The 23,487-nt window shown below is 41.8% G+C and overlaps 1 protein-coding gene across 6 annotated transcripts in view; it reads right to left on the bottom strand.

The window, feature by feature from the left end:
* Positions 1-23,487, bottom strand: part of RALBP1 (ralA binding protein 1) — a 65,478-nt gene that overhangs the window by 38,452 nt on the left and 3,539 nt on the right. For 2 of the 6 annotated variants that reach the window (XM_084619001.1, XM_084619002.1), the window contains exons 2-3: positions 11,011-11,124; positions 822-1,113 (exon numbers count right to left, since the gene is read on the bottom strand). In XM_084619001.1, coding sequence (XP_084475127.1) covers positions 822-1,065 — 244 coding nt within the window. In that variant the 5' untranslated portion in view covers positions 1,066-1,113; positions 11,011-11,124. Of the gene's footprint in view, positions 1-821; positions 1,114-5,652; positions 5,790-11,010; positions 11,125-23,487 lie in introns of those variants that run through there. The other 4 variants (XM_084619000.1, XM_084618999.1, XM_084619003.1 and 1 more) reach the window with 3 other exon arrangements.

Raw genomic sequence — 23,487 nt, 5'->3', positions numbered from 1 at the left:
GAGGAGGATTTCTCCGATAGTATATCAGTTCAAATGCAGCAGAAATGGAGCAGGTACACATGGGATTAAAAATGCAGTGCAGAGAAATGGAGGAATAAAACAAGAAAGTACAGCCAAGGTGGGTTCCTGGACTGAAGCCAAACCCAAGCTCATGCCTATGTGCTCGGCTGTGGCTGCTAGTTTGGGCTTAAAGTGCCCTCAAACCCAGGTAAGAGGTTTTTCTTTGTGGACGGAACCTTCAGGGGCAACACATGGGCTAACTCTGCAGTGAAGACATACCCCATTTTCTCTTCAGACTCTGAGGAATGTGTCTGAAAAAATAGAGAGGAATGAGAAGAACCCATTGCCAGGCAATTGACTGAGCAATGTCTTAGACTTTGGATAAAGTTGCTCATTAGCTTTCCTAGAAAGAAGTAAGAGATTTAAAAACAAAAAAAAATTTTTTTTTTTAAATGAGAGACCAGCATAGCTCATAATTCAGGCATGAAAAGAAAGAAGGAGTCAGACCAGTGTTTCTCAACCTGTTTGTGTTGGCGACCCCTTTTGGATTTAAAAAAAGTTATGGACTCCTTCCCCGCCGCCACACACACACACACACACACACACACAAATTGCAGCCCCCTATCTCAAACTCAGGGCTCCAGGCTTCAGTCCCACAAAACATGTCAATTAGCTTTGCAGGGCCGCCCGAGGCAATTGTTCTGCTTCCCACGCCCTCGCGCTGGCCCTGCTCGTGACCCCCCTAAACCTGTCCCAGACTCCCAGGTTGAGAAACACTGAGTTAGAGAGATCACACATATGGAGTTAGACTGTCTACTCACTTCTTTTCTCCTTTTTCTTAAATTTTCCTTTCTTCTTCCCATGCTCCTTTTCATCATCAGACACTATATCTGGAGGCTCATGTAGGTTGTCATGAGGTGGTGAAGGCTCACCAGTCCGGTACAATCCAGGGAATTTTGTAGGGCTGATTTCTTCAGAGCTGGGGGTACGGGCAAGAACCCCACTATGTTCCACTCTTCGATGTTCACTGGGGCTGCTGGTAGGAGGCAGGAAGCACTCAGTCATTCTGATTCCCTGACACAAAATGAAAAATCTGTCACCTGTCCATCACACCTACAACAGAAAAAACAAACAAGGTCTCCAAAATGCTCCAATCAATGTTTTTTAAACAATCTCCTTAGATCCCCATCCTACAAACAGTAGCAGTAGTAATGTTTATTACAATGAGACAGTCAATGGGACCGCTCATGGTACTATATTCAGCAGTAAGCGTCTGCAGGATCTGACAATTACTGAACTGCAGCCTTGTTATACAAATGTACTGAGGGATCTATTAGACAGTTAAAGTGGAAAAGGCTAAAATACTTAAGATTTGCCATTTCAAATATCAACAGATTTGAATACCTGTTAAAAAAAATTATCCTACAAGCTTCTACTTCTTAAATTAGGTGGTGGTTTTAGTTCTTGTTTGTTTGAAAGGTTTACTGGAATTTACACTTCTAGTTTTCACACAAATTACTCTTGTATGAGGGCTGGCAGTGATCATGAGTACCTTCTACAGGTCCCACCACTCCCATCCAGAGCTCATTCTCTTCTCTAATTAATTATCTTGCCTACCTGCAAACAAGAATTTGCTTTTCCTGTTCCAATATGAAAAGAGTGAGGTCAAATTCATCTCCAGCTTACGGTGGTGTAAGTGGGAAGGGAGGGAAGGGGGAGAGAATCAAGGAGGACGGGGTTGATCTAGTGCAAAACAACCACAACCTCGCTTACAAAATAGGGGCATAATGGGCTAGCAGAACCCAAAATTTGGGCAAGCTGCCTGTTAGGGAGGCATGGCCAAGGTAGCCATGAAGTCCACTAACGCAGATACTCCCTTCAGAGGTTCCCTATAGCAGAGCTCCTGGCCAGAAATAAAATTCTTCCCAAACCAGCACAATTTCAGAGAGTGGCAGCAGAAACTCTGCCCTCCACAGGAGTGAGTCATAGTATACTCTATATCTCCTTGCTTCAGCTTTTGCTGAATTTGGCCTATTGAATCTAAATGGTCATCCTGAAATGTAACCTTTCCATTTTACTGCTTTCCCTGCTTCCCCAGTGCAGGAGGCTCTCCATTCCTACACCTACTGGTGTGCTTGGACAAAGACTCAGAGAATAGAATTATGGGTTTACAATGAAATGTGAACAGAGTCATGATGAACTGACTTCCGCATGAAGAGTATGCTAGTTGCCAGAGCAGTGCTTCCAAAAATTAGTATTTTGGCTTCAATGTAACAAACTCCATGCAGTCAGCAGATCTGGAGCTCCTGCTCAGTGATGTACACACACACTATAGCAGGGATCTCAAACTCAAATCACTACAAGGGCCACATGAGGACTAATACATTGGCCCGAGGGCCGCATCACTGAAACCTTTTCATACAACAATACAAAAGTATAGTCAAAAAGGGGACGGGGGGAGCTTGGCGGGCCGCAAGAAAAAAACTCTGTGGGCTGCCGCACGTTTGAGACCCCTGCACTATAGTGAGAAATCCTCACCACTCCAATGTAAGCAGAGAACAATCCCATTTAAAAGTAACTAGATAAACCTTCATTCAGGGGAACAAAATGTACAAAATTATCTGGGGGTGAAAATAACCCTAAATAAATGATCATATACGTTAGACTATATTCTTAGCCAAAGGACACAACTAATTTTTCTTATTTCAATGGTGTTATCTTTGCTGTAGCTCACGAAAGCTATGCGCAAATAAATTGGTTAGTGTCTAAGGTGCCACAAGTACTCCTTTTCTTTTTGCGAATACAGACTAACACGGCGGCTACTCTGAAACCTATCTTTCATAACTGTTTCCTGTTTGTCTTGTGTTTTTCTTATTTGAATTAGGGATATGAAATAATCAAATCCCCTCAATAACTTGTGCTAATTTGTTTTTGATGTAAACAAGTGACTGCTCTCCTGTAATAATATATACTCTGTAATAGAAATATTTAGGAGTTCCTGGGATTTAAGACTTGTGATCATCCAAAACATTTCCAACATCATAGCTTGCAATCCATAAAAATGTACTTGGTATGAATAATGACACTGCCTTGTACTTCCATGGCATCTTTCAGTTGTGCATCTCAAAGTACTTTAAAAATGCTAGAAAATTAACCTCATAATACCTCAAGTGACAGGAAAATCACTTCACCCACCAATGAAATGCCGTCATCTATAGGGTGGAATACAGAAGCTGTTTAATAGAGCAGAATCTAAATGTAATTTTTAATACTCAATTAGAATTTGGCCGAGACACCAGGATTCACATCCCTACTCTTGTGATCAGGGCATGAGTTTTATATCTCATCAAAAGATGGCACCTCCCACAGCACAGTAACCCTTCATACAGTGCTGAAGGACTGATTTTGCTTGTGAACTTCCCTATGCTAAGCGGGAGGTTTATTCCTGTTTTTTGTAACTTTGAAGTTTTGCCTAGAGGGGAATCCTCTGTTTTAAATCTTATTACCCTGTAAAATTACCTTCCATCCTGATTGTACAGAGGTGCTTCTTTTACTTTTTTCCTTTATAATAAAGTTCTTCTTTTAAGAACCTGATTGGTTTTTAGTGTCCTAAAAACCCACGGATCTGGTCTGTGCTCACCTTGTTTACCTATTTGGTTGGCATATTATTCTCAAGCCTCCCCAGGAAAGGAGGTGAAGGCGGCTGGGGGGATATTTTGGGTGAGGAGATCATGGAATTATGATTAGAAGCCTGGTTGGGAACTCCAAGTGGTCCTTTTCCTAAACTTTTATCTAAGTCACTTGGTGGTGGCAGCAATACCGTCCAAGGACAAGAAAGAATTTGTGCCTTGGGAAAGTTTTTAACCTAAGCTGGTAAAAAACAATGCAGGTCCCCACGTCTGTATCCCAGAGTTCAGAGAGGGGAGGAAACCCTGAAAATGTTCTTTTAATGTAGTTGTGTGGGGAATTTCCTAGGTTTTTAAAAAAGCAAATTGAAAAAGAATCCATTATGTTGGGATCATATTGACATCCACATGGGTCATCAGCAGAGTTGGAACCTTTATATTCACCACAAGAACCTCTGCCATTTGAGCTAACAGCGTAACTGATGGCAATAGTAAACTGTTGTCCTTTATGTGGACTAGCATGAGGGGGATGGAACACTATGCCAGTGGGTTTTACAGATATTTGCTGACAGCAGAGGAGTGGTGAGACTCAGGAATCTTGGGTTCTATTCCTGGCTCTGGAGGAGAGCATACTCTAGTGGGCAAAGATTTTTATGACCATTTCCTTGCCCAGCCAGTTCCAGACTCCTTCCTTGCTCATCATCTTTTAGTCTCCCAGTCTCAGTCTCCCTTTGCCAATTCCCAGTCTCAATTTACCTGTCCCCACACTGCCAGACTCCTCCCACAGCCCCAAGCTCCTTGTCCCAATCTACTCTCTCTCCTTCCCCCAAAGATGCAGTCCTTGCTCCCTCTGCATTCAGATAAGGCAGCATCCTCCTCTACACTGCCTTGGGGATCGTTGACAGCGTAAGAGTCACTGACAGCAAAGGTGGATTACCGTTTTGTGGGGTCCTGGGCCAAAGCAAGTAGGGACCCACCCCGCCGCCCTTCTCCTATGCTCCTGCTGGGAAGCAGGGTTGGGGGGCTTCCCCCTCCCACCCGGTTCTCCAACCGGGGAGCAGGGTTGGGGTGCAGGGGCTTCCCCCGCTCTGCCCAGTGCTCCTGCCGGGAAGCGGGGTCAGGACATTGGGGCTTCCTCCGCTCCCCAGCAGGAGTGCTGGGAGGGCAAAGTAAACCCCCATGCCCTGCTCCCCGGCAGGAGCACCAGGCAGGTATGCGAAGCGGGGCAAGCCCTAGCGACCATACTCGGCTTGCCAGCAGGGAGTGCTAGGTGGGCGAGGGAAACCCCCATGCACTGACCCTGTTCCCCAGCAGGAGTGCCAGGCAGGTAGGTGGAACGGAACAAGCCCCAGCACCCAGATCCCAATCCCCAGCAGTAGCGGTGGGTAGGCGGAGCAGGTCAGGGGCGCCAACTTTTCCGGGGCTCCCGTACAACGGGGCTCCCGTTGGCCCAGTGGCTAATCCACCACTGACTGACAGCATAAGAGAGTCTCCCTGCACTCAGTTGAGGGGCCTGGACCCGACATGATTTGCAGCAGCCCAGAGCTGCAATCGCAGGGGAAATCCTGTTCAGTTCTGCGCGGATGGAATCTTTGGAGAAATTAGCTGCTCAAATGTACAGGCTTGTCTACATGTCCCTGCAATGTGGTCTGTGGAGGTATGAGCTGCAATGCATACTGAAGTGTAGCAGTGTAACTGCCCCATGTATTCCCCACTAACATGAATTAGACACCTAGTTTGTATTAATGTAGTCCTTCCAAATTTCAAGTCCCTGCACCAAAACATAGGTGTACTACAGCTTTTAAAAGAAAAGGTCACCAGAATGGGCCAAACAAATGTATTTTCCCCTAACCTCATTTTCGAAAATGGCTGAACTGTTTTGGCTTACATTTTCCAAAACATTTGGAATCTGAGGCAGAAATATGCCATCCCAAGTGTTTAAAGTTATAAAGAACACAAAAAGGGGTCTTATAATGGGAAGCGTCAGGCAATCTTAATAATAGGCGGTGGTATCAGCCACACTTACAACAACATGGGTCATGGAGATTGAAGCTCTTAACCATACCACATTCAGGGCTGGGCCTGTCTTCTGCACACCATACACACTTTCGGCACAGAATGCTTCATTATTTCTTTGTGCTGAGCCAGTCCCATGCCTTTGTCCTGATCACAACAGGGGCAAATGAGAAGTGGTGATTGCACACTTCACTGCTATTCTTCAGAACAACTGCTATGTAGAGTGAAGTAGATGGACAGGTAAATCGAGAATTTCTACTACAGTAGCAAGTACTCTGCAGGTCTACACCAGAAGCACTGCATACGGCCTCAAAACTTAATTTGTTTTCTCCATACTCTCCCAAACTCTAGTTGTTACAAAGAAATAGAGTGCTAAAAGCTAAGAAGTCAAGAGAAGGAAACAAAGTGGGAGTATTTTCCCAGGCTACCAACCACCCTGGGATACCTTGTTTAATGACAGCTTCACAAAAACAAAACCCAGGGTACAGAATGTACTCATTATCTTAGGCCTTAGGTCAAAAAGACCAGGACAAATTAAGGAAACAACACATCCCTCAAGGAAATAAGGAACACTGTTCTTGGAACAAAAGCACTCTAGTAACAAACATCAGCTTCGCTTTTAAACAAACAAGCAGGAAGAGAAAAAAAACGCAAAGCACTTTACAAACATAAGTGTATTAAAGCCTTATAGAGGAGAAAACTGAGGTACAGAGCAGTTAAGTGACTTATTTAAGGTCATGACAGCAGGAAATAGAACCCAAACCTGACTCCGAGACCAGTACTTCAACCGCTAAGCTATGCTTCCTCTAATGAGGAAAGATTGTGAAATCTTTGTCAAATCTAATCTTTCAATAATAAAGCAGATGGCTGTGAAATTTGACAACAACTTAAGCAAAAAACAAGCAATAATTTTACCAGTTTAAAATCATTTAGCTTTAAATCATACTAAAGTATTACAGCATAAAATGCAATAGTTCAGGCAACTACATCTAAAATACATCAAAATAATTCTTAACATTCTCTTGGAAGAAACCCAAGCTGTATTTGAGACGAAGCTATATACTGTATGCAAACTGGAGGGCCCTCTTGCTGGTTTAATTACGTATTCCTTAAAGAGAAAAACAGCATCAGAGTCAAGTAATATTTAGGTTTGGAAGGATTCAATTTTTATTGGTAATATGTCACCATTCACACGCAAGCTGATGAAAAAAAAGATTACCATCAATAATAATTGAAATGTACAGATAGGCAAAGTAAGAAAAATGCTACTTGAGAACTTATCAGAGACTGTCATTAAATAATTATTACACCCCCCCCATAATTTCCTATAACTGCAAAAGTTTAAAATTGATAAAAATAAAAAAATGCCTCAACCCATAATTTAATGCAACTGAAAATTTAAAATTGATACAAATAAAGGCTTTAAAGTAAAACACATATTATCCATCAAATGAAAATTTTAAAAAAATCAAGTTCTGCCAAGCCTAGTTTTATTAATAAAAAAAATCAGTATTCAGTTGCGCAAAAAGTGCATCCTTGTTTTTCTGTCAACGTGATATGCCATAAAAACAGAGAAAAAGACAACGATGTCAGCCTGGTTTGCTGAAGCCCAAGCAGGAATCCAAACAGTGTAAAGCACTGTAAAGTACTGGGATATACAAAAATAGTTTTACAAAGGATAAACTTTTGTCTACACATGTAAAAGAGAAGTGTATTTCTTTCCAAAGTTACCTACTTTAGTCTCTACAAGAAAGTCCTACAAAACAAATTTTAAATTCAGGAGTGGCATCTGACCAAAGATGATACTAATTAATTGTGAAAACAAGTATCTAGTTTTTCTCTGCCATTTATACAAAGCTCACTCATCTGGATTTTAGATTCTTGTGCTGTGTTTTACACACACTCAAGAGCTATCTTGGAGAAGTGTATAATTTTTCTGCCCTGATCTCCCAGCATGCTGACCTGCAATAACAGAAACAGGTAAAGCAAGCTTAAATTTCATAAGTCAGCATAATGGCATGACTGATCAGCTCATCAAATAATTCCCATGTGAATCACATACTCTCCACAATTACTGATAATTAAAGTATTAAAAAGGCCCTCCCTGAAATTTCACAGATGAAGATAAAATCTGTATTAAACAACAGGATTCATGCTCTCCCACATAAGAATCCTATAATTTTAAAACTAAAAGCTTATTTTGATTTAAAACTAAAAGCTTATTTTGATTTAAAACTAAAAGCTTATTTAGCAAAATGATTGTTATCTGCGCAACTTTAAACTATCAGATTAAATGCATTATTAACATGATCTTCAAAATAATACTAGCCCCAGCCCAGCTTTATTAGTATTACACACAAAAATCTGTAATAAAAAAAGTTACTAAGTTTGCAAAGTCAAGAACTCATCAATTAGGAAGTGCCAGAATTAAAGTAGCCTGTGCAATCTTAATTGGGCCCTCTTATGTGTGTGCATTACGGTACCGTTTTTAATTACATGATCATACACTATTTTTTCCACAGGTCCCCTACCTCATTTAGGAGAAGATATTCAATATTTTGATTTCTCATTGTGGTTTACTGTGTAGTCCCATTTCTTATTTACTCCAGGTTATTCAAATCCTGCTCTGAAGACAGAATTATTAATATTCTCAAAGGGTTTTCTATAGAGCAGGGATCAGCTGCGAGAAGCGGCAGCCAGCACATCCCTCGGCCCATGCCACTTCCCGCAGCCCCCATTGATCCGGAGCGGCGAATCGCGGCCACTGGGAGCCGCGAGCAGCCGAACCTGCGGACGTGGCAGGTAAACAAACCGGCCCAGCCCACCAGGGAGCTTACCGATCCCTGCTATAGAGCTTATCACTATAGCAGGAATGGCCAAACTTACTGGCCCTCCGAGCCACATATGACAATCTTCAGAAGTTCGAGAGCCAGGGCATGCCTCCTAGGGCTCAGGGCTTGAGCCCTGTGGCGGGATGAGGGGGGCTAGGGTTCAGAGAATCTCAGGGCTAGACCCGCAGGGCACACCTGCTGGGGCTCTGGGCTTCAACTCCACTCCCGCTGAAGCTCAGAGCCCCAGCAGGCACCTCCTGTGTGGCTGAAGCCCAGAGACCCCCCTCCAGGCTGGGCAGAAGCCCCAAGCTCCCACAAATAGTCTGGTCAGCAGAAGGAGGGAGGGGGGGAAAGGCTCTGAAAGTTACGCTTTAACTGTAAAAGAGCCACAGGCAGCTCACAAGCCATGGCTGGCCACCCGTGAACTATAGCATCTGAGTGCTTCACAAATATTAATGAGTTTATATGCACAATATTCCTGTGAGATAAAGGTGTGATATTATCCACATTTTACTGATGGAGGCATGGATTAAAGCACAGAGAGATTAAGATTAAGAGTATCCACTAATTTTGGGTGCCCAATTTGAGACACCTAGGGCCTGAATGTTTAAGAATATTAGCATTATACAGCACTTTATAGGTTTGTTCAAAGCACATTCCATTGACTTCAGCCGTGAGTGCCCAGCCAGGTGTGCTGCAGAATTTTTTGAAAAACATGTGAGAAGGAGGGGGAAGCTCCCTTCTTATTGGCCATATGCCTCACAGCCCTGCCTCCTTCAGAGATGGAGAAACCAATAAGAACTCAATCTTCTTCTCTTCCCCCCTTCCCTCCTATGTGAGCAACAGGTTGGCTCCTCTGCCCCTCCCCTTCCTTCCAACGGGTGAAAGAGTCACTGGAGCTCAAGATGTGCCAAGGCAGAGAAAAGGTTGGGAACTACTGGTCTTAGTGACTTGCCTAGTATCACACAGGAACATGTGGCAAACTCAGGTTAGAATCCAGTTTTCCAGAGCACCCTTCAACTGCCTGAACTATGAAACCATCCTTTCTCTTCCTGCAATCTGCTGCCTTATTCTGCAAGAAATGAAGCAGTGGTCCCACAGACAACAGTCTCCTTAACTACGCAACCCTGATTCATCCCCACAGCAGACCCATCCTGTGAACTGAATGAGGCAGCAGTCCCATGAACAACACAGTCTTTTATGTATAGTAATCACATACTATCATAATTAGGGTTGCCAGGTGTCTGGCTTTCGACTGGAAAGTCCGGTCAGATATATGAACCAGACACTAAAAGTCCAGTTACCACGGGGGGGGGGGGGGGAGGAGGGAGAAGTGGCAGCCTGTCGCCCAACCCTGAAGCAGCAGCGCCCGAGGCAGAACACAAGCACCAGCTGGGCTGCAGGCAGCCCCTTTGAGAAACAGTCTGCAGCACAGGACAGAGCGCGGGGCCCCATGGTGAGTGGGGTCAGGGGCTCCTAGTGGGCATGGAAGGGATGCGAACTGCCTGCCAGCCAGAGCTTCCCCTGGCAGCTCTGGGGTGGGGAGGAGGGCTACTGGGCAGGCAGCGCAGAGGGAGGAGGAGAGCTGCTCCCTTGCAGCCGTAGCACTCTTCTGACCATTGAACTTACAAATGTTGAATTATGTACATAAAAACTGCATTCAAAAATAAAACAATGTAAAATTTTAGAGCCTGCAAGTCCACTCAGTCCTACTTCTTATTCAGCCAAGCGCTCAGACAAATAAACTTGTTTACATTTGCAGGAGATAATGCTGCCAGCTTCTTGTTTACAATGTCACCTGAAAGCGAGCACAGGCATTCTCATAGCACTATTGTCACGGATGTCACTAGATATTTACGTGCCAGATGTGCTACAGATTCCTATGTCCCTTCATGCTTCAACCACCATACCAGGGGACATTTTACATTGTTTTGTTTTTGAACGCACTTACATAACAAAAGAAAATCTACATTTGTAAGTTGCACTTTCACAACAAAGAGATTGCACTACACTACTTGTATGTGGTGAATTGAAATTGAATATTTCTTTTATCATTTTTATAGTGCAAATATAATAAAAAATATACACTGAGTTCAGTTACAACACAGAATACAATATAATGAAAATACAGAACAACATCTAAAATATTTTATAAATTTAAATTGGTATTCTATTATTTAACAGTGCAATTAAAACTGTGATTAATTGCGACTAATTTTTTTGAGTTAATCGTGTGAGTTAACTGTGATTAATCAAGAGCCTTAGATATTATATAATAATTTATCTAATCATGCCAAATCCCCATCCCCGCTTTTTGGGGCTACTTTACCCAACTGTCAAAACCCCACACCAGGTTTTGCACATACCCAGAGGCTCACACACTTTTTAAACAATTTGAAATTTCTGAATAAGTCTTCAGAAAGGATCCTAGATCACTACAAGTCTGTCCAAACAGCAATCAGATTGGATTATTCTTATTTTCTTACACTTTCAGCTGCTGAACTGGGCTTTTTTTTAGAAGAAGAAATACCACTTACCCAGGTCTCAATTACTCCACTCTATTTAACAATCACATGTGCGCACTGGAACCTTCACCTCTGTGCTCTAATGGCCTGAAAACACCAGAGCTTATGTAGGACTGTACAGTTACTCTAGTAAAAATAAGAAAAGATTGGTTTAGCTAAACGTATCATACAATTTAATTAAAAAAAACACGTCTGAAGTACCACAATGGAAATAAAATGAGCTGAATAAAGCCAATGGCTCCAGCGCTGAGTATTTTATTTGAGTTTTGAGCAGTTCTTGTTGCTCTTTCAATTGACACTATGCTACTATTCATTGAACAGGATAGATCAGAAAGCAAAAGAATTGGAACTGATTTTCCATAGCAGGAAAAGGAACAAAAACTACCAGTTCTACCATCTGGGTCTATGATTTAAGACCTTGGGTAGACTAGAATTGAAGGTGTGATGTTAGCATATGTTAGCTAATGTGTAAGACATTTTAAAAGTCTTTAGCAGACAAGGCACAATGCCTTTAACATGCTATCTTGACGAGTTTAGTATGTGTTAAAGGCAGCATGCCTTGTCTACACTAGACTTTTAAAACATTTTAGCTAACAGTGCTAATATCACTCCTTAAATATTCTAGGCAAGGATTAATAGATATTGTCAGCTAAACAGGTTTAAGCCCTATTAGCACGAGGAGGAGACACCATAGAAGAAAAGCCTAAATGCTAAGTAATGTTACTATAACAATGGACAGCACATTTCCTTCTAATCCATTACTTAGCAGCAGGAGTCTGAATGCATCAGGGACACTGTGCTTCTACCTAAAGGTAGCATCTTTTAGGTGGGATGTACAAAGTGTTGTTAAATATTTTCACAAGAGTAGGGATATTAGCTCTGTTAAATACTCCAATTCAGACATAAGTCTTCCAACCTCAAAATTCTCTCAAGTAGTTTCAACTGGATAGTTTATTCTTTACTTTCCCCCTCGAGAAAGCACTGCTAACAGAACTGAAAGGCTCCCATGCTTCTCCAGAGAAGTGGCTTAATTTCATGTATTTACAATCTGGAAAGTGCTCTGGGTCCATTTTATGAAAGCTGCTATATAATCCTTCATTGAGACACTGGTGTAAACAATCTAGCTTTGTTTGATCCAGTTCTCAATACAAAAAAAATTAGATCTAATAGAGGCACTACAATCCACAACAGCAAATATCTTCTGACATTTAGAGGAGGCTACACAAACCTAACGCTTCCAGCAAATAGTAATTTTCCCCCCAGGCTTGGTATTATGAGTATACTAGTTTCTAACTCCTATTCAATTGCTGCCATACATAGACTGACAAAGAGCTGCACTGTTACAACACAAGCTGTCATTTGCATTGACAAATCTAAAACAAAAAAAGCTGAAAACAGCTTTGCTCTGATTCCTCTTTGGGGTGATAAATAACACAGAGCAGATCAACTTGAAAGTTATTAATGAAATTGTAAGACATATTGCACTGGATGACAATGCAATATAAATGAATCTCAGCATCTTCTAATGAACATTTCATGACCTCCATATGATTAAAATGGAATTAGCGGTTGTGGGGATGAACTCCATTCAATAATGGCACCAGAAGGGAAAAGAAGACTGTAATTAAGCTTATGACCTAGAAAGACTGGTTATTCTTCCTATATACTGCATAACAGTTCTTCCAATAGATAAGGGCTTTTGATGAGTGGGAAAACAAATTGTGCCCTAACTGATGGAGGAGTTACTGTGGGTAGAAAGCCTTGTGCATCATCATACTGTTATTGGGTCTAATCCAGTGGCTCCCAAATTGGGGTTCGTGAACCCCTGGGGGGGTTCGCGAAATGTTACAGGGGGTTCTCGGAAAAAAAATTCCCTAATAGTGGACAGAGCTGTCCCTAAGGATCCCGGGCAGCACAGGGCCAGCAGCCTGGAGCCCCGGGACTTCCAAGAGCTAAACAGATCAAAGCAAGTATATCTATCACACTGAGGAGATTTAAACTTCAAGACTCCTTATAAGAAATGGAAAGGGAGGTGGATATTTTTTGCTGTTTTTAAAATTAAATAGGCAGCTAGTATTGTTTTTATTATGAAGAACAAGTTTAAGCTTTGTTGTAACATGCATTGTTTGCCTAGACTGCTCAAGACCTGAATGTTTGTGTAGAAAGAACTCTGAGTTGGCTTCTTAAATACCTTCATGCTGTTTTACTCCTTGATGAAACATAGGAGCCTTGTCATATAATAGGCTTATTCAAAGTGATACAAGCTATGAAAGCGAGATCTTGGAAGAGTGTTGCACTTTTCATAATGATAAATAATAATTAATACATAGTGTGTAATGTGTGTCATAAAAACAAAATTTTATATTGCCAAGATCACTGCTTTTACAGTTTATAATCAGGTAAAGGAGAAAATCCCTGGAAATATTCATTTTTAGGAGGGGGTTCGCGAGACTTGACATTTTAGTGAAATGGGTTCACAGGTTGTTAAAGTTTGGGAACCACTGGTCTAATCCAATGCCCATTAAGCAAATTAAAAGACTCCCACTGACTTCAACAGTACTGGATCAGACCCATTATGAGAAAAAAAAAACTTTAGGGATGTGAAGTCTTGCAGCACAAAATGTGGACCTTTTCATCAAATTCTAGTTTAATAATGTAATCCTGAATTTGGCTGTATGGCCAAAAGCACCTGCAGTGCTTCCAACACAGAGCAACACTGCAATCTCACATCATCAAGTTTCTTCCACATACCCAAAGGAATATGGGACTCTCATTTTCTGTCCTAAAAAAAATATACTGTGACATACTGGACCTCAAAATGGCACCCTATAAGCCCCATATATATCATTCATATATTGTTGTGATATTTCATATAAAACATGCCATGTAAGATGTCAAATGAAAGGTCGTGGTCTCCTGAAACCCACTGTTCTGTCAAAACACATATATTGTTAGTATGTATCAAATTATGAGATTTTGCTGTATGGTTGTTTCTGAAATATGTTGCAAGTTTGCTAGTGACATACAAAGAAGGCAAACCACTCCCAGGAGGGTGCTCAACAACAATTAATCAGCAGGGGAGGTGTCATCAAGGGATTTACAATTCAATGAGGGCTGCAGAAGCACCACATAATGGAGATTGATCAACTCTATGACTCAGTTTAACAATACCACATCCGGGGATTGCCCAGCCACTGACTCAGCAAAGCCCACCAGGACATGTCTGGGCAAGTGTCTTGTCTTCTAGGCACATGGACTAAGGATATAAAATGGGAGACTATAGCATCATGCTTTTTCCCTTCTCCTCCCCCACTTATGCTGGAAGCAACAGGAACGCCGAGAAGATGAAGGTCATCTGAGGAGATTGGTCCAGGTTTAAGAAGAAGCATTAAGAACTGTAACATCCAGTGGGGTGAGAAAACTGCTGATCTAAATAAAGCCTAGTATAATATGGTTTAAGATTTAGATAGTGCATTTATCTTTTTTCCTTTGGTAACTTTCTCTGGTCTTTTATGCCTACCACTTAAAATCTACCTTTCCGTAATTAATAAACCTGTTTTACATTTTACCTAAAAGAGTGCGGTCTGGTTGAAGTGCTTGGGAAATCTCAGCTCTGGTACAAAGGCTGGTGCATGTCCTCTCCACATTGAGTAATAAACTTACACTGGTTAGGCTTCTGACCAGGGCAAGATAGTCTGGGGATGCAAGGCTTGGGGGCGGGAGTGGGATTGGCTGGTGCCTTTTTGGAGGGGGGTGGGAGGGGGTGAGAAAACCTGGATTTGTGCTGGAAATGGCCCACCTTGATTATCATACACATTTTAAAGAGAGTGGTCACTTTGGATGGGCTATTACCAGGAGAGTGAGTTTGTGTGTGAGGGAGTGGAGGGTGAGAAAACCTGGATTTGTGCTGGAAATGGCCCAACTTGATGATCACTTTAGATAAGCTATTACCAGCAGGACAGTGGGGTGGGAGGAGGTATTGTTTCATGATCTCTGTGTATATATAATGTCTTCTGCAGTTTCCACTGTATGCATCCGATGAAGTGAGCTGTAGCTCACGAAAGCTCATGCTCAAATAAATTGATTTGTCTCTAAGGTGCCACAAGCACTACTTTTCTTTTTGCCTTTCTCTGTGTGATTCATGAGTGGCTTTGGGAGCATTCATGAAATTGAGCTGGGTGTGGGGCTCGACATGCTATTGTCCTGAGTGATAGCAGAGCCTGTATCGGTCTACTGCTTGTTACTAGCAAAGCACTGTGAGAGACAGCCCAGGCTGGAGGCACAAGGATGCACAGCAGAACCTCACTTCCAGGACGCAGCACCCCGTGGATCCTGTCACAGTGCTAAGTGAAGGGGTAAATAATACTTCTCTATTCACTTTCACCACACCATTCATGATTTTATAGACCTCTATCATATCCTTCCCTCAGTTATCTCTTTTCTAAGATGTATTAAGAGTTGGGATCATGTTTTCCTATGTGCATTACTTTGTATTTATCAACATTTAATTTCATTTGCCATTTTGTCATCCAGCTTTGTGAGATCCCTTTGTTAGTCTTTACAATCATCTCTCTTTTCAGGACTTTACTATCCTGAATCATTTTGCATCATCTACAAATTTTGCCACCTCATTGTTTACCCCTTTTTCCACATTGTTTATGAATATGTTGAACAGCACAAGTTCCAGTACAAATCCTTGAGAAACCCCACTATTTACCTCTCTTCACTCTGACAGCTGACCATTTATTCCTAGCCTTTATTTCTGATATTTTAACCAGTTACTGATACCTGAGAGAACCTTCCTTATTATCCTACAACAATTTACACTGCTTAAGAGCCTTTGGTGAGGGACCTTGTTAAATAAAGGCTTTCTGAAAATTCAAGTACACTATAAAGACTGGATCACCCATGTAATGACATGTGAGAAAGACAAGATGGGTGGGTGAAGTTGATTTAGTAAAAGATATTACCTCACCCACCTTGTCTCTCTAATATCCTGGGACCAACACTGCTAGCATTTATAGATACTGGGATTAGTGATAAATTTTTGTATCTGCACATCCCAATACAATAGGTTTTTGAAATTTTCATGCTTCCAAGGTCTCAAATCTGTCACGCACAGTGCATCATTAATTATGATTAATGTGAAATGTTAATACCTACTGTGCAAGGATGTTGCAAGACTTAATTAAGCCTTGCAAGGTGTTCATGAAAACATACAAGCCCAGACATAAAATCTACTAATCCATCCTTTCTATGATATTTTACTTGCCCATCAAAAAGTGACTTGCACCAGGCAACTAGAATTTTTCCTATACGACTTAATTAATAAACGTGTTTTCATTGCCTGAATGAAGACTGCTGTAAAAAGTAAAATTATTTGTAAAAATGTGCCATATTCTATGTATATATATAAGACGTGCTATCAGGTGCTTGTACCTTGCATGAAGGTGCAGTGGAATTACTATGTCATACCTGGTTTCAGAGTAGCAGTCCTGTTAGTCTGTATCCGCAAAAAGAAAAGGAGTACTTGTGGCACCTTAGAGACTAACAAATTTATTTGAGCATAAACTTTCGTGAGCTACTGCATGAATCTGATGAAGTGAGCTGTAGCTCATGAAAGCTTATGCTCAAATAAATTTGTTAGTCTCTAAGGTGCCACAAGTACTCCTTTTTTTTAATGCCGTACCAGTAGCTATATTCATTAAATGCCAATTAAGACATAAAGGGAATAAAGGAAAGACCTAAAGAAACTCTCTCAGGGGCACGGAAACTAAGGTCTGGTACAGAGAGATTCTGGAAGTAAAAACCTTAGCCCCAGCCACGTTTGGACTGAAAGTTTTGGCTGTAGAACATGTTTGATTGTTGTTTGAGATTCAATAAAACAAAACCCCTGGAAGGGAGTAGACATGGATTATACAGAGCATATACCCATACACACATTTTAGGAGAAGGCCTTAAATAAAACTAATAAGTATTTACACTGACTATATTGGCAATGTGTTACAAAAACAACAACAAACACAGAAGCCTATGGTACAGAAGAGAAAATATAATTTGGGTTTGTCCTACAGGTTGCAAACTTGCAGACTTACAAAACAGTCCCACACAAGGCTCAAGTGAAACATTAGCAGTGTACAGTTCTGTGGGGTGACAGAACATCTTTTTAATTTCAGATTAAAAACTCACATACATGACCATATTTTTTCTAATATCAAGTTTGAAGTTACCAGCATTACTTACCACTGATATACTTTACATCTTCAAAGTGCTATACAAATATTGACTCCCCACAACACCCGTGTGAGTTAGGTAATTGTCCCCATTTTACAGGTTGGGGGTGGGAGACAAGAGAGCCAGCCAACCAAACAAAAAAACCCCCAAATACTGAAAAGTTATATGACTTCCCCAAAGCTACGCTCAGAATCAATGTCTGAGCCAGTGTTGGAACTTGAGTTTCTGACTCCCAGTCCCATGCCTTGTCCACTCTCTCTTATCTGTGCAATTATGGTGATGACCAAAGACAACCACAGTCCTATAATACTCTATGACTAGACCACAGATGAAGTGGAAAACTACAGCCTGAGAAACTATAGTGTTCATGCTTGCAGTGGTAGTTTCATCATTTAAAGAATGGAACTGTACTAAGACTGTGAAATCAGCTCTTGCAAACAGATGTATTAACTAAAATATGTAAATAGCTTTTTTGATGTAACCACAAGTCTGACAGAATAAGGTGTGTTGTGCAACTAAAATAAGAAAATAGCTAATACTGAACAATTAAGATATATCATATATTCTAAATTGCAGAACTATGAACTGTATTCCTGCTAAGCTTAGTGTGAAAAACTACTAGTAACTAAACTGTTGCAATCTGTTTTTGTACATATAGTTCTGTTCTTTGTATATACAGAATCTGTCAGAAAATAAGATGTATGTTCTGGTGACGCTTGTAAGATATGCACCACCTGCAAGTTACTGTACTGCATCTGTAATGGGTCACGTTGATACAGCCACCTCTATGTTTTGCAAAACATATATGAAGCCACATAAGAGAAAAGGGTTGTGCTAATTCAGAGTAATTTTTTGATTTTCCATCTGTTGTAAACAAGCAGGCTATAAACCAAAATTCTGTAATCATTTTGGGACAGGCTGGATGCTGTAGGACTGTTTCCCAGAGATTGGTAATGTATAACCTCTCTGCATTGTGCTGATTTATCTTCGATTAATAAACTGATTGAACCTGGGTTATCTGATATTTTAATCAATAAAAGAATATAACTCATTGGTATCATGTCTTGTCTAAATCCAAAAGCTGTACCACTGTAACTATACCAGTACAGTTAAAGCAGGTGGCATGATCCCTCAGCATGGACATATCGGTATAAACGCACTTAAATCAGTACAGCGTATTCCCATACGGAAAGGAGAATAAGCTATCTTGGTAAAAGGCATGTTTATACTGGCCTAAGTACTACCAGACTAGGGATTGTACCAACATAATGATCAGTTAAACAAACAAACAAAAAAACAGAATTACATCCCTGGCAGTTATGATACAAAAACTGTGTGTAAACCAGACCTGTATAATATATGTTTGATTATACTGTAGACATGGGCACTGGGTAGAGCCCCGTTTTGGGAGGCTAACCCCCGGCTCCTCCCTTTCTGCCCGCACCCTCCCCACGGCTGGAGCCTCAGGACTCCCTGCTCACCTCCCGCCCATGGCCAGAGCCCCAAGCCCCACCTAGAGAGCCTCCCACTTGGCCACAGGAGCCCTGGGCCAGCCAAAGCCCTGAGCAACCCCCCACTTGGCTGGAGGAGCCCTGGGTTGGCCAAAGCTCTGAGCGCCCCTACCCCACTGGAGGAGCCCCAGGCTGGCCAAAGCCCTGAGCCTTCCCCTCCTCCCGACACGCAGAGGAGCCCTGGGCCAGGCGCAGCTGTGCCTCCCCTCCCCAGACCCAACCCGCCTCAGGGAAAAGTGTCTGTTAGAAGACGCTTCTGGTATGCCCCATTTAGGTTCTGGGGCGGTGGAGGAGGTGGTATGTGCCTCCTCCTTCACCCAGGAACCTGCATGGGGCATAATAAAGCAAAGCTTCGCCGCCAAACCCCACAACCGGGGGTCCAGCAGCCGCAGCGGAGGAGTCAGAGCCTCTCCTGGTCTATTATACCTGTCACCCATGACTGTAGATGTGTCTAAAGTCTGAATTGAAAGCATTTTTTAAATGTTAAATTTTTGGGGTTCTTTAAAGTAAAGGACTAAAAGCACTAGGTAAAACGAAGCACAGGATGGGTGTACAGTGTGCCTCATTTGTGACCTGTGAATGCCCTGCTATTCCATTTCTAGGCTATTTTTTTTGAAGAGACTGCAAATCTTATCACATTCTGAGTTGTTTTGTGATATGGCATTATTTCCACATTCCTATGAACTATGGTGAGACCATCTAATTCATCCTCTTATGTGACAAAGTAGGATTTGAATCCAAGACTCAATTCAAGAGTTACGTTACCCATCTAGGCTCGCAGTCAAGAACTCTACCCAGCTGTCCATTCCTAACCCTCATCCAACAAACTGTATTTCATTTCCTCCAACAACTTTGTAAAGCATTTTCAGAACATTCTTGAGAACAAGCCAAATAAACTCTATGATCAAGCGGTCTTTGAGTTGCTATGTGAACTGAGAGCACTGTACAGCCAGATTTCAGGATTAAACATTTTAAGTAGTACGCCACTTGCTCCTTGTGAAAGAACTTTTCAGTTGAGATTAGTTTGGAGGAGACTAGCAGCAATATGAAGCACACTTTGTATGGAATTTATAGAGGTAAAAATGCCTAATGAACAGGAAATGTAAAAATCATTAGATTTAAGTAATCCACTGAATTTCTGAAACATTCTGTCTTACTTCACCATATTTGAAACAGACCAGATGGGTACTTATTTCTTCTCCCTACCACTACAATCAATGTAATGAATGCATTTATGTCCGTAATTATCCTTTAGTTATAATTATATTACATTATAATATAATATATAATCTATAATTATCCCATAATTAAGCAATTATATAATTCCATAATTATTTAATGAGTCTTCTTGATACAGTTCAGACTAGTTAATTTTTACTAATTTAGAGAAAGCACACACTACACATGAACCTAAGAACTTTTACAGAACACCCACAGCAAAAACATTCATCACCACCAGAAAAACATGAGAGCTTCTCTGCTGGATGCTTAGTTTTGGAGATTACTTCTTTCACCTCATGTATTTTGTCCTAATAGATTTGCTCCAATCCCTCAGACAGAGACAAACACTTACAGCAGGGGTGGGCAAACCTTTTGGGCCGAGGGCCACATGTGGGTGGGGAAATTGTATGCAGGGCCAGAGCAGGGGGTAGGGGTGCGGCAGGGAGTGCAGAGTGTGGGAGGGAGTGCAGTGTGCGGGAGGGGCTCAGGGCAAGGGATTGGGGCAGAAAAGGGGTGCGGGATGTATGAGGGGGCTCAGGGAAGAGGGTTGGGGTGCAGGAGGAGTGCAGGAGGGGGCTCAGGGCAGGGGTGCAGACTGCGGGAGGGAGCTCAGAGCAGGGGTTTGGGGTGGAGGAGGGTGCGGTGGGGGCTCAGGGCAGAGAGTTGGGGTGCAGGAGGGGTGCGAGGTACAGGCAGGGAGTTCGAGGGTGGGGTGCAGAAGGATCTACAACCTATCCAGAAGGACGATCCCTCACTCTCTCAGACCTTGGGAGACAGGCCAGGCGTCGCTTACAGACAGACCCCCAACCTGAAGCAAATATTCACCAGTAACTACACACCAAACAACAAAAACACTAACTCAGGAACCAAACCCCTCAACAAATCCCAGAGCCATCTCTGTCCGCATATCTATTCAAGGGACACCATCATAGGACCTAACCACATCAACCACACCATCAGGGACTCGTTCACCTGCACATCTACCAATCTGATATATACCATCGTGTGCTAGCAATGTCCCCCTGCCATGTACATTGGCCAAACTGGACAGTCTCTATGCAAAAGAATAAATGGACATAAATCTGACATCAGGAATAACAACATTCAAAAACCAGTAGGAGAACACTTCAATCGCCATGGTCACTCAATAACAGACTTAAAAGTGGCATTCTTCAACAAAAAACTTCAAAAACAGACTTCAACGAGAAACTGCAGAACAGGAATTAATTTGCAAACTGGACACCATCAAATTAGGTCCGAATAAAGACTGGGAGTGAATAGGTCATTACAAAAACTAATTTCCCCATACTGTTACTCACACCTTCTTGTCAACTGTTTGAAATGGGCCACCTTCATTACCACTACAAAAGTGATTTTTCCTCTCTTGATATTCTACTGTTAATTGAATTGTCTCATTAACACTGACCCCCCACTTGGTAAGGCAACTCCCATCTTTTCATGTACTGTATATATACCTGCTACTGTATTTTCCACTCCATGCATCTGATGAAGTGGGTTCTAGCCCACAAAAGCTTATGCCCAAATAAATTTGTTAGTCTCTAAGATGCCACAAGGACTCCTATTAGGACAAAATACATGGAGTGAAACAACAACGAGATCAATATACATCCATTTATTTTCAGTGTAACACACAGGAAGTGGGTTTTCCCCTTTTTTTTTTTTTCTTTTCAAAAGTGCTGCAACAAGATCAGTACAAACATGTACAGTTGGAATTCTTAAGGTACTGATCACCCTAACAATCAAGTGAATTTGAACACTTAATCTGACACTGACCTGAGAATCCCTTCAATAACTCGGGATTAGTTAAAGAGAGATTTGTCATCAGTCTTTTTTTTTTTTAAATTTGCTGTATAACTAGCATTCTAAAAATTAGACCTGTTTTTAAATAGAATTGAACCTTTATGGTTGTTAATTCTTGCGAAAATGGATGATATATTTGACATTCTGATTCATATGCACAATGTTGGTATTATTCTCACATACTGCATTTTTTCCAACCCATTCCTCATTTTGCTTGAGCCCCATTACTGTCATAGAATACCAGGGTTGGAAGGGACCTCAGGAGGTCATCTAGTCCAACCCCATGCTCAAAGCAGGACCAATCCCCAATCATCCCAGCCAGGGCTTTGTCAAGCCCGACCTTAAAAACCTCTAAGGGAGGAGAGTCCACCACCTCCCTAGGTAACCCATTCCAGTGCTTCACCACCCTCCTAGTGAAAAAGTTTTTCCTAATATCCAACCTAAACCTCCCCCACTGCAACTTGAGACTATTACTCCTTGTTCTGTCATCTTCTACCACTGAGAACAGTCTAAATCCATCCTCTTTGGAACCCCCTTTCAGGTAGTTGAAAGCAGCTATCAAATCCCCCCTCATTCTTTTCTTCTGCAGACTAAATAACCCCAGTTCCCTCAGCCTCTCCTCATAATTCATGTGCTCCAGCCCCTTAATCATTTTTGTTGCCCTCCGCTGGACTCTTTCCAATTTTTCCACATCCTTCTTGTAGTGTGGGGCCCAAAACCGGACACAGTACTCCAGATGAGGCCTCACGAATGCTGAATAGAGGGGAATGATCACGTCCCTCAATCTGCTGGCAATGCTCCTACTTATACAGCCCAAAATGCCGTTAGCCCTCTTGGCAACAAGGGCATACTGTTGACTCATATCCAGCTTCTCATCCACTGTGACCCCCAGTGGGGTCTTTTCTGCAGAACTGCTGGCTAGCCACTCAGTCCCTAGTCTGTAGCAGTGCATGCCATAAGCCTGCAATCTATCCCCATTGTTCCTTTCTGCTGACTAACATGCCCCTTGCTGGATTGACTCTTTACGTAAGCAGCAGGACACCAGCTGAAACTCTGATTCAAAGTAGGAAGCGATCACTGTGCACTAACCTAAACAAGTCCACATAAACATGAGAATATTCAGTGTAGTGTAACTACTGTACCAAAATAGTACTTTGATCACTGGGAGATAACAAAACAAAAATAAAAAAAGGTAACCACAAAAAATGCTTAGTGACATTTCCTTTTTACACAAAAACTGTGCATTATGATGGCTAATTTAGATTGGCATTTGCTTTGAACCACTGGATGTCTTACTTTAAAATTAACTGTCACTCAAATCGGCAATCATTCACTTTAGTCTGGGTCAATGGCATTCCTGCCTAAAATGGGAAACCTTGAGATTTTCCTCTTGGCTTTCCTCAACTTTTTCTATACCCCTATGTCTCTCTTCTATTTGAAAATATTGACAAATCCTTTTTGTTATTAAAATCAAGAAAACAGGACATCAGCTTTAAGAAGATTCCAGATGACTGGGAATCAAAAACTCATTTTGGTGGCTTGCCTGAACAAAGTCAATTCCATTTAATGTCACTTTCACATCTTTTGTACCCATGGCTGTGGCACTGGCAGAGACACTGGAGAAAGTCCTGCAGACTTGAAAAATCCCCCAAACTCTGGAGTTAGGCAGGCAAGATTAGAGTGTTATTTTCCATTTTTACAA

This window comes from Lepidochelys olivacea (genome assembly GCF_965140295.1).
Source record: "Lepidochelys olivacea isolate rLepOli2 genome assembly, chromosome: 2".
Classification (NCBI taxonomy): Eukaryota; Metazoa; Chordata; order Testudines; family Cheloniidae; genus Lepidochelys; species Lepidochelys olivacea.
Note: the sequence above shows the minus strand (reverse complement) of the source record. Positions and strands in the feature narration are given on the sequence as shown.